General features: G+C 41.9%; 1 protein-coding gene across 6 annotated transcripts in view; it reads left to right on the top strand.

The window, feature by feature from the left end:
• The window catches only part of CCDC66 (coiled-coil domain containing 66), a 99,666-nt gene extending 86,678 nt beyond the window's left edge, over nt 1-12,988 (top strand). For 3 of the 6 annotated variants that reach the window (XM_030206061.1, XM_030206062.1, XM_030206060.1), the window contains 2 exons: nt 6,427-6,554; nt 12,534-12,988. In XM_030206061.1, coding sequence (XP_030061921.1) covers nt 6,427-6,554; nt 12,534-12,626 — 221 coding nt within the window. In that variant the 3' untranslated portion in view covers nt 12,627-12,988. Of the gene's footprint in view, nt 1-6,426; nt 6,555-12,533 lie in introns of those variants that run through there. The other 3 variants (XM_030206064.1, XM_030206065.1, XM_030206063.1) reach the window with 3 other exon arrangements.
• Nucleotides 12,989-16,836: the final 3,848 nt, after the last annotated feature.

Here is a 16,836-nt window from a genome sequence, read left to right as displayed (position 1 = left end):
TCCATGGGTACAAATTTGAAAGCTAATTTTCAAAGCCAAACTCCCTGCAGTTTCCCTTTGAAAATTTGAGGCTGAAGGAGACCACAGATTCTTACCTACTTTACCACAGGTGCAAAGTGCACACAGTAAAGTACACTGGGGATTTCAGTGCCTGGGCTGACTTGCCCACAGCTAAAAGTACACATGCCTATTTTAGCCACTGAGAAAAGAGTTCACAGTTCACATTTATGTAATATACCGCAAATAAAACAATTATCTAAGAGTTTACAAGTAATCATAAATTGGATTTGGGAAAGGGAAGAGAGAGATGCAAAAGGATTCCATGGATACATGGGGGAAAATATCAATGATGAAGGAGAATTATTTTAATAAAGAGGTGGGGAGGTTTGTGAAAAGGAGATATTATTATTATTATTATTTGTTACATTTGTATCCCACATTTTCCCACATATTTGCAGACTCAATGTGGCTTACATAGGAGAATGATTGCTGTAAAGGAGCAGGAACCAGCAAGGAGAGCCTGGCATTATTGTGGTTATAGTGAAATGCCTTGGAGAAAGTGTGCTTTAAGTAGCCATGAATCTAAGGAATGAAAATTTAGCTCATAGATGTAGGGAAATACCATTCCAGAGAATAGGAGCAAGAACAGAAAAAGGTGGAGGTTCTGGCAAAATGTGAAAAGATCTGAAGGAAGGCAGGAGCAACAAGAAGATGCTGATGGGAGGGATGTAGAGAGTGCTTTGGAGAGTAGGGGATCAGATATTTGAATAAGAGGAGAGGAAGGCCAGGCCGGAAAATGTGGAAGGAAGCAAAGCTAGTACTGGGCAGATTTCTATGGTCTATGCCCTGAAAATTGCAAGGACAAATCAAGATCAAATACACATATGTAGCATCACATCAACTCATAGCATAAGGTAACGTTGGGCAGACTGGATGGGTCTTTATCTGCTGTCATCTACTATGTTACTGTGTTAAAAAGAGGAGAAACACTATCAAACTTCTTTGCGCCGTATATTAATTTGTTGGAGGTGTTCTGTATAAGCTGGAACCAACATAATTGGTAATGTGGTAAACCATGGAGTGAAAAGTTACAATAATCGAGATGAGAATAAAAAGAGAGTGGATAAGAAGGTAAAGCAAAGGTTTATCAAAGAAGGACCTTGCAAGATAAATCTACTGAATTTACTGACAAAAGAAGAAATATGATGTTTAAATGTAAGGCAGTTTATAAATGATGATGCCGAGGATTTTAGCCTCATCTTTAATTGGGATGGGTACACTGATGATGAAGGAGGCAGAGGTAAGACATGATGATTTAAGCAGAAGAAAGAAAATAGCAGCAGTTTTAGAGGGATTCAGTTTAAGACAATTGCAGAACCAGTCAGCAATCAAGGATAATTTATGAGAAATATTGGAAATGGTTGAGGAATCAGGAGATTGGACCAGGAAAAAAAGTTGTACATTGCATAAATGAAGGTGATGTTCAAGGTCTGAAGAAAAAGAGCAAGTGGGGAAAGAAAAATATTGAACAAAATAGGACCTAGTACAGAGCCTTGAGGAACACCGCATTTAAGAGTGTATGAAGAGGAGTAAATGCCAGAGCACTTTAAATGTTCTATCCTGGAGGTAGGATTTGAACCAAAGAAGGGGTATGCCTACAACACCTATTTCCTCTAGGTGATGAAGAAGAATATTGTAGTCTACCAGGTCAAATGCTGCACTTAGATCTAAGGAGATGAAGAGGAATTCCCTGTCACCATCGAGATTATGGTGAATGAAGTCATTAAAGACTAGTAAAATGTGTGCTGTGGAAAAATGCTCTCGACAATGTTTGGCAGGGATGAAGACAATTTTTTCAGTTAGCTTGGACAAAAATGGGAGTTGAAAAATAGGACGATAATTATTAGGGTTAGTAGAATTGATATTGGTGCCCTTGAGGTGTGGATAGATGATAGTATAGCGAGTTTCCAATCTGTTGGAAAAGTACCAGTACACAGACAGACTACCATGGAATGAAGGAAGGTGATGAACGAACTATAGAATTGCTTTAAGAGGTAATTAGAAAGAGGGTCAGTAGGTCCAGTAAAGGAAGTCCATAGATGAAATAGTCTTGGATATCTCAGACTGTGAAGATGATGGGAAGGTAGAGAATGCTCTGGTGGCAGGGACTGACTGATATATTGGAAGCAGATATGGAAGAAGGTGAGACGGAGGTTTGGAGATCAATTCTTTTCTTAGTAAATGTGGATGGAAGCATGTCTGCTGTAAGGGAAGTGGTAGAAGGAGGGCTTTGAGAGGAGTTTGTGGCTTGTTTGAGAAGCTTAAAAAGATGAGAAGGGTTAGAGTCTGTGCAGAGTAGATTAGAGTAATATTCTTTTGGCAAGGGCCACAGGCTTTCAATATCGAAAAGCAGAGATCTTGAATAACAGTAGATGGGATAGGAGACCAGCCTTTTGCCACTGGTGCTGAGAATAGCATAACTGGCAATGAAGGAAACGGATACCCTGGTGCTACCAGGGATGAGTTTGTTTCTATTAACTTTTACAGTATTATTTGGGGTGATCTTATCAAGAGTTGTAGACATAATGGAATTCCAGGTAGAGACTTGGTTTTCCAGAGTGGTAAAGTCTCTAGGGAATTCTGGACAGTTAGCTACACAACATTTGGGGGGGGGGGGGGGGGTGACATGACAAAGTTTCTGAAATTGCTTATATTGAAGGCCAGAGGAACTAAGTATAGTTTGAATAGGGTAGGTAAACTTTAAGAAATGACGATTAGATCAGGGAACTGGCAAGTTAAGAAACATAACCAAGGATTGGGACTTAATGATGTAATAACTAGGTCTAAAATGTGACCAACAGTAGGAGTAGCAGATGAAGAATGTTGAATAAAATTGGAATTACAAAGGAAGGCTCTGCAGTCAGAGGCAATAGGAATCTGTAGGATCAGAGAAGTATATGTTGAAATCACCAAGAATAAATAGGGGTGAGGGGTCTGTTAGAGAGCAACTACATCATACAGGTCCTGGAGAGTTGTGTGGGTTACAGGAGGTAGAAGATAAATCAGGAGAATGAGAACTAGTTGAGAGTGGAGACGGAAGGTGACACCTTCAGGTACAGAGGAGAAATAGGAGTGGAGTAGGGTTGTCTGAAAGGGGGAGATACATGCCAGACCACCTTTTCTCTTTTGTATTCTGTTAGTAAAGGCAAAGCAGTAAGTAGGGGGATAGGACTGCTCTAGGGCAAAGGTATCTGAATTGGTAAGCCAAGTTTTAGTAAAACAGAATAAATCAAGTTTGTGGGAGAAAAGATCATAGAGAAGATGGGATTTGCATCTGAGAGAACGAGTATTGAGGAGCCCAATATCAGGAGAAGTTTGTTGAGGTAATGGGGAAGTTATAGGAATAAGGATATGTGAGTGTACCTTTAGGTGTTGCAAAGGCAGATTAATAGTAGTAGGGGGAGGGCATCATGTCATCCCCATAATACAGGGATAATAACTCCTTTATTTGTGCTCCCCATTCTGCAGTATATATATATATGTATGTGTGTGTGATGTTCGTTATGAGGTGCCCTGGGGTAGGATGCAATTTAAAAGCCCAAATATTAGTTTAGAATCGGTTAAGTTTTCTGATTATTTTTACACTAATTTATTACTAAAAGAAAATCTAAGGTATAAAACAAAATGTATACCAATTACACTTAAGTATTTTTTTATAAGCCCAGAATGTGAGAAATTTATGACAATTAAGTTCAGATTGTTTACAGATTAACTCTTGCTGATCTAACACAAGGTGATATCTAGAAATGATGAGGGGGGAGGGGGCAATATTCAGCTCACAGTGGTTAGCTTTATTTATTCAGTTTTTTCCCGTTTAAGACACTGACCACCAAGGGGCTGAATTAGACCTTGATATTCTGCGCAGACTTAACCTGGGTACCAAAACTGAATATCTGGGATTTTTGCAGCTGCCAGAAGTTATCCAGGTTTGGCCAGTAATCAGTGCCAGTACCTGGATAACTACCCAGGCACGGTTAGGACTGCAGTTTCTTCATTCTACTCGCATCACCAGTGCCCAAATAAATTCTGGGTCTGCCTCGCGGCTTCATATTGCCCAAACTGGATAATGCCGCAGGAGTCCAACACAATATTTGGTGGCACTCTTCAGTTAAGTCGGCCATAGCCAGAAGTGCGGTTTGGGGGAGACCCAAAGGTGGACTAAGGGGGCCAGGTATTCTTTGCTAGCAGTGCTCAAGTTAGCAGCACACTACAGCCACCAATGTTGGCACTCCCACACATGCTCATTTCAGTTACTAAATTGAGCATGTGTGAGAGAGCCAGCATCGGAGGCTGAAGTTCACCTGCTGACTTAAGTGCTATGCGGGCAGCATAGGCGGGGCTTACGGAGACCTGTTCAGCTTGCAAGGCTTGGCATTCCTGCCAGTCATTAAAGCACAGGCCCCCCCCACCCCATGGCTATGCCACTGAGTTAAGTGTCAATAAGTACCAGCACCTGAGCCATTTAGCACTGTGAGCCTCTCCTACCCCCTGAAATAGAGCTGAATATTGCTCCTGATTATATTTAGAGTACTAGAGCTTCTCAAATTATGAACATATAATAAAATGTAATTGAGAGAGGTTTTTATTGCTGCCTTTTGAAATCAAATTTTTGTGGATAAACAAAATTAAAGGGCCCAATATTCAAAGGATTTTTGCACCTATCTTTGGGGTTGTTTTACTAAGCTGCTGTAAAAAGTAGCCTTAGCACCTTACATAGGTTTTAAGATCATTTTTACTGCAGCCTTAAAAATGGCATTTTCCATTTTTTTTGCATTGATTGTGCGTTAATGTTGCCATTAGTGCACAGCCATTTTGTCAAATTATTGCATGTGCACTTACTGCCACCCATTTTGTAGGCAGTAAGGGCTTATACACTGTGCACTAATCAGTTAGTGTATGATAATGTGGCTGTGCTAATTGGATAGCATGCAATAATGCAGCTGCACAGGAACATCCACACTCTACCCCCTCAAAGTGCCTAATGCAGGTTAGTACAAGGGCCCCTTTGTGAGTTATGTTCATAAATTGGCCCCTTTGAAAATTTGCTAGGGCTGAGTGCATACATTTTTTTTACTCAAAATTCCACTAAACTCTTAAATTTAGGAGTATAAAAAATGGATGGTAGCGGGTAGATTTAGGGCAAGAAAAAAGAAGCTAGGAGCTTAGCACTGATTTTCAGCAGTAGGCTGATAAATTAGGTAATTGAATGGCAAACCTAACTTTATGAGCATGACTTTTAAGATTAATTTTTAGCTGAAAAGTTAAGCTTCTAAGCTCGGCTGAAAATAGGGGACAAAATTAGAAGGCTGTTTATTTTATTTATTTTTTGTTACATTTGTACCCCGCGCTTTCCCACTCATGGCAGACTCAATGCGGCGGGCAGTGGAGGGTTAAGTGACTTGCCCAGAGTCTCAAGGAGCTGCCTGTGCCGGGAATCAAACTCAGTTCCCCAGGACCAAAGTCCACCACCCTAACCACTAGGCCACTCCTCATGGAACATAAATTTTAGCTTCACATTTTCTGAATATTAGGCCCACAGTTAGTAGTTTTGTAAGGAGGCAAACATTAGGCACCAAGAACCTGTAAAGGAGCAGAATACCAACATTTTCATGCATGTGTGTGCACACAATAGGGAGAATTCTGTAAATGGCGCTCAAAAATGGGCACTGGAAAAGACTGGCACCAAGCACTATTTTATAAAGAGCCTATGCCCTTTTGTAGAATAGTGCTTAGCGCCAGTTCCCACACCTGACTCTAGATTCTATATGCCTGCTGAAACCTGCTGTAAATTCCAATGCCCAAGTTGGGTGCAGCGACCCATTCCATAATAGTGTGCAATTTTTTGGAATGCCCATGTCCCCTATTGGGTTGCACTCTATTAGGTATGTAGCCAGTTGCACCTGCAAATCCTATTTGGTGCCAGTTAACATCAGTAATTGGTGGTTCACTGCCAATTATCCATGGTTAACGGCTTGTTAGCCAATTGAGTTATGCGTGTATCTCAGCAGTGCACCCAAATCTGGGTACCATATATGGAATTTGAGGGAATGTGCCTGAAAATAGTTCTTAAATGTATGTAGCTTGAAGGCATGCGCATACACATAGGCAGAGTCTAGGTGGAGTATGGATGAGGTGCAGAGTTATGCGCACATTTAAAAATCATGGGTAAATTCTATAGCAATCTTAAGTGCGAGCATTTATCCAGCTCCGTGGTTGGTGTATATAGTTGCACCTGAAATATGATGTGTATTTTCCCTGCTATGCCATTATTCTATAAAGGGAAGTAGGTGCCTACAATAGGTTCAAAATAGTCACCCTTTTAGGAAATTATCCTCAAAGTGACTTCATGCTTTTTGTCCCTTTCAGGTGCAGACCATGAAGCTATACCAGTTTTTAATTCTGATCATATGAGAGATCCTTTGCTTAATCCTAACATGGTGAAAAATAAATACAGACAGCAGGCAATCCTGAAAGGTCTATCGGAACTACGGCAGGTATGTACTTGCTTGTTTATATATATTTTCACTTTAAACATTTTGTGATTATTTGGGCTTTCACAAAATGGAGTTTATAATCCACCCTGAGCTGGTAAGGGCTGTAGTGGAATATAAAATATTAGGGCTGCAGGTTAATCGCAGTTAACACATTATTTATTAGTTGCTCCCCCATTCCTTAAAAGTTCCTTAGAGAGGAGCAGCAGCACAGTAACATCTATATGCTGCCTGCTCCAAATGCTCTCTCTGACCCATCCCACCTCTGAAGAAACAGGAACTTGCATTAGAGGGAGGTGGGACGGGTGAGAGGTTGCCTATGGAGCAGGCAACAAGCAGCATATAGATGTTGCTGTGCTGTCACTGCTCTAAGCAACTTGAAAGGTACAGAGGGGGATGGAGCAGAGAGAGTGTGATGTTGGGACCAAGGGGGGACGGGGAGCAGAGAGAGAATGATATTGGGTTGGGGACATGGGGGGAGGGAGCTAGCGGGGTAAGAGAGAGTACCATGCTGGACCCAGGAACTAAAAGATTTGATTTTAAGGTACACAGGGGATGAGGGGAGGAAGGGACTGAGAGAGCTCCTGTGGAACTGAGGAAGGAGAGATGCTGGACCATGCACTGTGGAGGGGGATAGAGGGAGATATACAAAACCGATGGAGGGAGTAAAGTGGAAGTAGAGAGAGAGGGAAAGATGTTGGACTCAGAGAGATAATAAGACTTGGGGGTAGAGAGGAGGGAAAGAGAGATAATGGACCTGGAAACCCATCAGCCCAAACAATCCATTGCCTGAGATACTCCCTTCACCCTCGTACTGCCCCATGCATGCTAGGGGAGTGCAGGTGTCGGCAGCTGGCTTTCTTGCTCTTGAGGCAGCATGAAGAGGAAGGGGGTGGCTCAGGTAGTGGATTTCTTTGGCTGGCAGGGCTTCAGCATCCCCACTAGCAAAGGTATGATACAGAGGAAGAAGGAAGACATGCATAGTGCCCCCCCCCCCCCCCCAATGGACTACTGGCTATGCCCCTGCCTTTAATCTTGCAATTTAATCATGAAATGCAAAGGTATGATATGGAGGGGTGGGGGGAGAGAGAGAAATGCTGAATTCTTAGGCCAAAGTACTACTTCAGGCCTGCTACCTGATACACAGGCATTCATTACAACTGGATCATTTCTAGGCTATTATTATTTTAACTAATTTGTTTATTATTATGTCTTGTTTTTTATGTTGTTGATTTTTTTTGGCTATATTTAATATTCTCCGAGGACATGCAGGCCTATCCTCACAAGTGGGTAATGCAGGCCGCGTTGCCCGGTCCGGATCTTATGACAAGGATAAGAAGAGCTTTGTGGAGTGCAAGACATGCTCTTACCGCTAATGCGCGAGTGTCTCCCCGCCCTAGTGAACACATCACCTCAGTTACTTTTTACTGTGGTGAGGAGAGGGTGTACTTTTTTTTATCGTCTCTACACTTTGCTCGGTCCCAAGAGCTTCTTTTGTGCCTCCAGCATGATTTTCTTCGCCTTTTTGGCGATCCTTCTGTTCATGGAACATTATTTTTCCCTTTCCTTTATGTTCTTTGTTTTTTTGCCAAATTTTTAAATTTCCTTAATTTTTCATTGTCACAAGGCTGCTTTTGGGCCTTGGCTTCGGGCGGGTTTACTTCCTATTTTTTGTCGGGTCTCATCCCTTTTTCAGCACCATCACTTCTTTTAATTTAGCCAAAAAAGTTTTCCCATCCATGTCCACTAAAGTTCCCAGTAGCTTCAAGCACTGTACATGGTGCAGTCGAACAATTTCTGGAACAGACACCCATTCTTGGTGTCTCCAGTGTTTAGGACCCGACCATAGCCCTGCAAATTGCCTCCTTTGTCTTCGTATGAAAAAAAGGACCCAACTTTCCAGAGAGTCTCAACGTGAGAAACATTTTGGAGCTAAGTCTGGTTCCTCGGTGACATCATCAAAGTTGGAGGCGTCGGCATCAGACGTGGAGCATCGGTAAGCATGGCTGCTGCTAGACATGCAAGCAGGTGCATTAAGTGGGTCTCCACCTGTCTCGAAGGCTGCTGTTGTGCAGAGCCCCCGGAACCATCCATCAGACCCAACCCTGAGGCAGCGTGAGGATTCAACATCGTCCTTGTCGAGCTTTGGGCTAAGGCGAAGAAGCATCGTCCTTAATCCCCCTCGATGCATGGTGCTGGGACTTCCATGGCATCGAGGAATTTGGCACCTGAGAAGCATCGGTGCTGGGAGGAACGCTGCCCCTCCACACAGGAGATACTGATGCACTCTTACCAACAGCCACCAGCCGACTCCAGTATCGATCCTGACAGTCCTGCAACCTGTCTCTCAACTGGAGCCAGCTTGCTCAGGCTCAGCCCCAGCGCGTTTGTTCAGATCAACAGCATGCGCCGGAGTCCCCCTGCTCCTTCCCAGGCAAAGCAAGGGCTGATCTTCTGACTGGCTCCAGCAGAGCATAGCTGCAGTAAAAGTAGCCATCCCGGATAACTTGCCAGTCGGGGGGGGGGGGGGGGGGGGGGGGCGGCTGAAATGTTTCAAGAAAGGTGGCCCCTTATCACCTTCAACCAGTGGGTTCTTCAATTAGTCCGTCTCGGATATGCCCTCAATTAGTATCAGAATCCTCCAAATTGCCCATAGAGAGCTCACTATTCAGCTCTCAGCACAGGTATGTACTTGCAGAGGAACTCTCAGCCCTTCTGAAGGCCTGCGTGGTCAAGCCCATTCCACCAGGGGAGGAAGGGCAGGAATTCTATTCCAGGTACTTCTTATGCAGACGAAAATAGGGGTGAAGCGTCCCATCCTAGACCTAAGGGCCCTGAATAAATTCCTAGTCCGAGGGAAGTTCAGGATGGTTTCCCTGGGCACCCTTCTCCCAGGGAAGTTCAGGATGGTTTCCCTGAGCACCCTTCTCACAATGATTCAGGAAAATAATTGGCTATGCTCTCTGGACTTAAAGAATGCATATACTCACATCCCGATACTTCCAGCCCACCAGAAGTATCTTGAATTTCGTCTGGGAACACATCACTTTTCAGCACCGCATTTTGTGTTTTGGCCTTGGGTCAGTGCCAAATGTATAGCAGTAGTTGCAGTGTTGCTACACAGACTGGGAGTCCATGTGTTCCCGTATTTCGATGATTGGCTGGTAAAGAGCACCTCCGAGGAAGGTGCTCAGGAGTCCATGCGGAGGACTATTAAAGTGCTTGAGCCACTAGGGTTCATTTTAAACTACCCCAAGTCCCATCTTCACCCTGCCCAGCGATTGGAGTTCATAGGATCCCTATTTGACACAGAAGGTTCGAGCCTAACCTCCAGAGATGAGAGCAGACACTCATGTTGCATTTGCTTCCAGGGTTCAAGACTCTCGGCAGGTCACAGCTCGGCAGATGTTGAGATTGTTAGACCACATGGCTTCCACAGTATATGTTACACCCATGACACATCTTCATGAGATCAGCCTAGTGGACCCTGTCTTCTCAGTGGTGTCAAACCACGGGGAGCCTGGAAGATGTCATCCAAGTGTTCCCAGAGCTTGTACGTGCCCTTCAGTGGTGGACCATTCAATCCAATTTGACTTTGGGACTTCCATTCCAAATTCTTCAGCCACAAAAGGTGCTGACAATGGATGCATCTCTCCTGGGCGGGGGAGGCTCATGTAGATGGGTTTCACACACAGGTGTTTGGTCCACCCTGGAAACGAACCTTCAGATCAACCTCCTGGAGCTCTGGGTGATCTGGACCACTCTAAAGGTTTTCAGAGATTGGTTATCTCATCAAATTGTGCTCATCCAAAGTATAAGGATGCCATATATTACACCAACAAGCAGGGGGGCACCGGATCATGCCCTTTGCAAAACGCCAGTTCCCAGGCTGCCATGGACGTCAAACCACATGCGAGAACAAGCAGCCTGCTTGTCCTTAGAGAATGTATATGAGACCTATTTGCATTCACTACTTCCATTGCATGCAAATAAGTCTCATACATATTCATTGTGGAAATTCTGAAAACCAGGTTGGTCTGTGGACTCTTCCTGTATCTTGGTGTTCAAGTACTTCTCCAGCATTTAAAAGTTATAATTCTGTTGAGACAGGGTTTCTCAACCCAGTCCTCAACACACACCTAACTACTCAGGTTTTCAGGATCTCCACAATGTCTATATGAGAGAGAAGTTTCATGCACTACTCCTATTCCAATCTATCTCCTGCATAGTCATTGTGGGTATCTTGAAAACCTGACTAGTTAGGTGTGTGTTGAGGACTGGGTTGAGAACCCCTGCTTTAGAAACATAGATCAACTTGTTCATCTAAGGAGAGCTGACAGGGGAAGGTAACCTTCGAGTCCTCCCTGGTTGGAGGGACTAGGGCATATCTGGTAAGTGGCTTCAAGTTCCAGCACGCTTATTTGAGGAGAGTGCAAGGTAGTCGTCCCTGAGGCTATATGTGAGGGTAGCACCTTACCTGATCCTCCCTGTATGAATTTGTCAAGTACTACAGGTGCAGGTCAAAGAAAATACTGCCTGTTTGGGGATGTTCTCCTAGCAGCCTTGACAACTTTTACCCTGATTAGAAGGGGCTTGGGTACTTCCCACCAATATGAATTGGTCTAGTGGGATGATAAAGGAGAAGAAATGTTTTAGGTACCTTTTAATTTTCTTTCCATGAATTTTGGCTAAACCAATCCAGAACCCTCCTTGGAAGTCTTATGTTGAAGGCTGGCACACAGGATCCCATGGGGGTTTTTTTTTTTTTTTTTTTTAAATCCTTTCCATGCCCCAAGGGTGGATCTCAGGAAGGAGATTCTTTGTTTTCAAATTTGATGCTGAACTTGTCAGTGAAGTTATGTTCCACTGCTTAATATTGACATGTACCTGATCTAGTCCACTTTTGTATATTGTCACTGAAAGGTTGTTGTCTGTCTCCCAGTGCTGCTATGGTTTCTCGACTGGTCTAACAGAAAAAGGCATGTTACCTGTAGCAAAACCAACTGCTCCATACCTAAACAGTCACAGATGAGACAAATCTATTTTAGTAAACCATGAACATGCACTACTTTTTATTTACTTTTTCATAGCAGCCACAAAAATAATTTTTACTTTCAGAATCAATATGCTGTAATCTCATACAGAAGTTACCACTCCATGCCATCTCTCCTGCAGCTATATGCTCTAATTTCTACATACCCTGTTACAGCCAAGTATTAGCAACGAGTAGGTGACTAGAGGTTCTTAGTATCATCATCATAGTCTCAACGGAAAGATTTAGAACTACACTTTATCTTTCAGTTGGCTGAAAATTGTTCTTGCCCTCAGTCACAGTGCAAGTACTTTTATTTATGTCATAAAGAAGCAGGGCAAGGCCTGCAAACAACATACAAGGATTTCATATTAAAATGCCTCCACATGATTTATGTTGACTTTGCACCTATTATAAAAAAAAATAATTGTGAACATGCCTGCTGCTAAAAAGTACCTAAAGTTCTGTAAACTGTGCAGGGATTTCATAAATTGTTCCTCCTCTATTTAGGGGGGTAATTTTAAATCTGTACTTTTTTACTTACAGGGTTTGCATCAGTTTTCAAAGGGAAAGTTCATGCATACATTTGCTTTAAAGCTGACCATGAATATAAAGTGTGTACTGTCACTTGATTTTTTTTTTCTACTGGGTATATTTTTGAGGACAATGTCGGTGCAAAAATTTGAATAAGCTATTTATGCCTATCCTCAAACTCTCTCACAATGCTGCTTCAAGTACAAACCTAGTGGAATAAGCAGCATACTTTTTAGCTGCACTGAAGCCAGGTTGCAGCCAGGTAGTTCATCACTGGGTAAAACCTTTTGAAAATGGCCCCATAAAAGCACATGCTTCTGGTGTACCAGTGCTGTGAATATCACATCTGAAGTAATCAATCAAAAACTATTTTTGTGTCTAGAAAAATACCTCACTAATTTTAAATTTTATTTTAGGGACTCCTTCAGAAGCAGAAAGAGCTAGAGACAGGATTAATTCCAGATGTTGAAAAGCAAGAAGAAATTTTATTTCACCATCTTAATAGATGACTGCGTTTTCAAATCAAAGAAAACACACATTATCTTCAACCTCAGCCCATTAAAACTATTGCACTTTATACATGTTCATTGTGGTAAGGCTGGAACAGGTCATATGCCAGATATAGGAACTACAGTTCTGAATGTAAGACCAGTTTTAACATTCTTAAGGGGAAGAATTCTGAATTCATGAAGTGGATTCTGATTCAATGTGTATTTTTTGTTGGAATTCCCATGTAGGATGAGTTGCTGCTATGTTTTTAATATAACAAAATACATTTTTAATTGTAAGCTGTTCTTGAGCAATACTGTCAGTTATTGACATGGGTATTTTGTAGAATTTTTAAATGTTAATTTAAACTTGTTTTATTTTTTTGTCTTTGCAATAAAAATGTTGAAACAGTTAAAGCTTCAGAATGTTGTTCCTTGTCACTTGTAATTTTTCTTTTAATAAAAATTACAGGGGGGGAGGGGGAAGGACCATTTATTATTTCTAAAGGGGTAAAGTCCATGCATTTCAACTGAATTCTCAATACCAAGCAAGGAAATGGTATCATAATGTGTAAGCAAAGAGGCAGTTTAGATGAGGGATGCTAACTGCACCAGTAGTAGTGTATCAGCACTGAAGAATTGGTAAACAGTGATGTGTACCTGCATCTGTGGGAAAGTGCGGTGTACAAATGTAATAATAATGTGGGAAGATAGCATAGTATTCTGAAAAATTTTCTACCAAGAATCCCAAGTCCAAGCATCTCTCCCAGGACACCACGAAATGGGACTTGGAACTATTGGTCCTTTTATGAACTCGTTTGTTTTGTTTGAAAGCCTCTCTAGATTAGACAAGCATTTTAAAAAAGGGGGGGAAACCCCTAAAATCTTCTCTCTATCCATGTCAATTTCCTGCTGGAGACTAAGAAATACTGCCTAGGCAGATCCCAGTGAGCCTAGATATTGGTTCTCTGAGAAGTTCTGTCTCCCACTTGCTGGTAGACATGCATAACCCATTTGTCTAGACCAGTCCAGAAAGGACAATAAGGAAGCTGAGTTATGTTATACGCTGCTTTTATTCCGCAAATACCACAAATGGTTCATTGCGGATTATAATCTATGAAAACAAAAAAAAATTCCCCCAAACCCCAACACATCTCACATTAACGTAACTATCATAGCAAATAACTTCTGCAAATAAAAATGTCTTGATAGCTTTTCTATAAGTGTAATTAGTAAAGATATGAAATTTAAGAGGTAATGCATTTCATACAGAGCCAACTTGACAGTAGCAAGAAGCAGCAACCATCCTACATTTAGTAATCCATCTAATAGAAGGAAAAGCAAGTAGCATTTGCTTTTGGGTTTGAATTCCAGCTTTCATATGTAATAAAGTAACCCAATCCTAGGATAAAGGGGAACGTTACCATATAAAATCTTAAATGTTAACACAGAGCTTAAATTTTGCTCTCACGTATATAGGAGCCAATGAAGCCGATTCATATTTACCTAGTGAGAAAACCAAGCAGCTATGTTCTGGACTAACTGTAGTTGTTTAATTAAATTTTAGTACAGCAAATATACATGACATTACAATAGTCCAACCTAGATAATAACACCACTTGAACCAGCAATTAAATGCACTTATTTCAAAGTATTTACAGATCACCCTCAGTTTTCCTTAACAAAAAAAAATATTCTGGACCTGCAGTGCAATGTCACATGCTAAGAAAATGTCAGACTTTCTACCTCAACCCCTAAAATGTTTGTGCAGGATACAAGAGAAAATATTAGCACCAATAGTAAGTTGTGAAAACTCAGGTGCATCTGTAGGACCTAACCATAAAAACTGGCCAAGTGATCCTAAGTACCATATTGCATCAATCTGAGGCTTGGAACCCAAGCTCCCTTCAGGCCTAGCCAAACAAACAAAATTTCTCGACACAATAATGAAGCACTCCCTTTCACCAGGGGACAGATTTAGAATGTAACATGAGAGAACATAAGCGTAGCCATACTGGGTCAGACCAATGGTCCATCTAGCCCAGTATCTAGACTAGTTTTATATCATCTGCAAATTTGATCACCTCATTTGTCGTTCTGATTTCCATATTTATAAATATGTTAAACAGTACCGGTCCCAGTACAGATCCCAGCATGTGGCTCTACCAGGGAATTAGCAAACCAAAATATTGTGCCATGCTATAAACAATGAGTATGTAAATTACTGCCACATTAAAATTACAGATGTAAGGAAAAGGGGGAGGGGCACATTGAGCCTGCAAAGAGGTGGGAAAATGTGATATACAAATGCAATAAATAAATAAATAAAATAAAACTACCAGGGAATTGTTTGGGAGTAGACTAATGGTTAGTACAGTGACCTGAGAACCAAGGGAACTAGGTTCAATTCCCACTCCAGCTCCTTGTGACTCTGGGCAAGTCACTTATCCCTCCCATTGCCCCAGGTATAAAATAAATACCTGTATATAATATGTAAACTGCTCTGATTGTAACCATAGAAAGGTGATATATCAAGTCCCCATTCCCTTTCCAGGGACTGTTGCAGAAAGCTAGCCAGAGAAGGGTGATCAGGATGAGAAGAAAAAGGGGTTGCTGCTAGACACCCTCTCCTCTCAACCTCAGACCTGGTGAAAAAGCTTCCCATTTTGTGTGCACGCGCATCAAAAAATTTTTTTATTGCATGGCTATGAAATTGGTAATTACTGCATTTACCATTCATTTTAATACAGTGCACAGTTGTGGTTTCCATGTGAGCTAACACCTGTGCTGAAACCCTTTCTGTATTGCTCAACCAGTAACTCACTTTAAACCAGTAACCATGTGAGTAGCCTTGCAGCAGCTTTCTGTATCAGCCTCCTGGTGCAGGATTATTGCAAAAATATTGCAGGAAAATTCAGGCACGAGAAGTGTGGTGAGAAGGAACTCAAGATTCCTAGTATCATAGTAGATGATTGCAGAAAAAAAAGACCTGCACGGTCCATCCAGTCTGCCCAACAAGACAACTCGTGTGCTACTTTTTGTGTATACCCTACTTTGATTTGTACCTGTGCTTTTCAGTGACCCCTCAGCTCTCTAAAAATTTGTTTATCCAAATATCTGATAGAGCAGAAAACTAATTAGAAACATTCCTTCCCCCCCCCCCCCCCCATTTGTATATAAAGGTCTCTAGCTGACCCAGAAGCATCAGTAACAAAACAAGCTTGAAAGACCACTTTCACCTTTGTTTTTCTTTAATATTCAAATCTTCACATGTGGAATTCCTCAAAAGTTCAGCTTGGTCAGGAGTGTCATTGTTCATCTGCTAGAGACAAATATTGACCATTGTAAGGCTGAACAGTGCCCTTAAAGGGCGAATCACACAGAACTATTCTGTCTCTATCCATAGGTTCAAGACGCTAAGGAAGTAAGGATTTTGTAGAAGTAAGATAGAGAAGTCCCTTTTGACTGCTCTATTTGTAGGTATCATAGTCTCCTGTCCTCTTGATATTGGCAAAGAGCGCTTTTACCGCTTCTCTTACATTTATTTACAGTATTTTATATCCTTGGTTTTCATCTTGAGCACTGTTTTTGCTCTTGAAAAACAAAGGTGTCAGGCAGTCTTGGTCTCATGTCTGGGATAAGGTTGCTGGTTAGCCTTCTCAGATATCTAGGTGCTGAGTTTTTAGGGGCCAGGCCCAGAGGAGTAAGAGCTACATATGTCATCAGGAGTGACAGTGGGATTTGAAACCTGGGTTCTGTGGTTCTCAGATCACTGATCTAACCATTAGGGACTTCTTACCTAGTTCCTCTACTTGGGCTCACCTGATGTGTACCAGAGAAGAACATCCACTACCATAATGGAACCGAGGAGTTCTAAAGCCTGAGCGAGTAGGCAGTTTTACATATGGGTCCTTCTTTTGAATCCCAATGGGAAGTGGGGGTAGGGAAGGAGAAAAAGGAGTAGCCTAGCAGAATTGATCCTGGTGAACTGGGTTCAATTCCCACTGCAGCTCCTTGTGACTCTGGGCAAGTCACTTAACCCTTCATTGCCCCAGGTACAAAATAAGTACCTATATATATGTAAACGGCTTTGACTGTAACCACAGAAAGGCAGCATATCAAGTCTTATCTCCTTTCCCTTATATTCCAAGCACATGGATACATGAAATTAGCCCACTGCAGTATTAGAGGGAGTTTCTCCATTTTTGTTAACATAGCATCTTTTACCAGG

The sequence above is a fragment of the Microcaecilia unicolor genome, chromosome 6 (genome assembly GCF_901765095.1).
Source record: "Microcaecilia unicolor chromosome 6, aMicUni1.1, whole genome shotgun sequence".
Classification (NCBI taxonomy): domain Eukaryota; kingdom Metazoa; phylum Chordata; class Amphibia; order Gymnophiona; family Siphonopidae; genus Microcaecilia; species Microcaecilia unicolor.
This window is presented reverse-complemented; position numbering and strand designations above follow the sequence as displayed.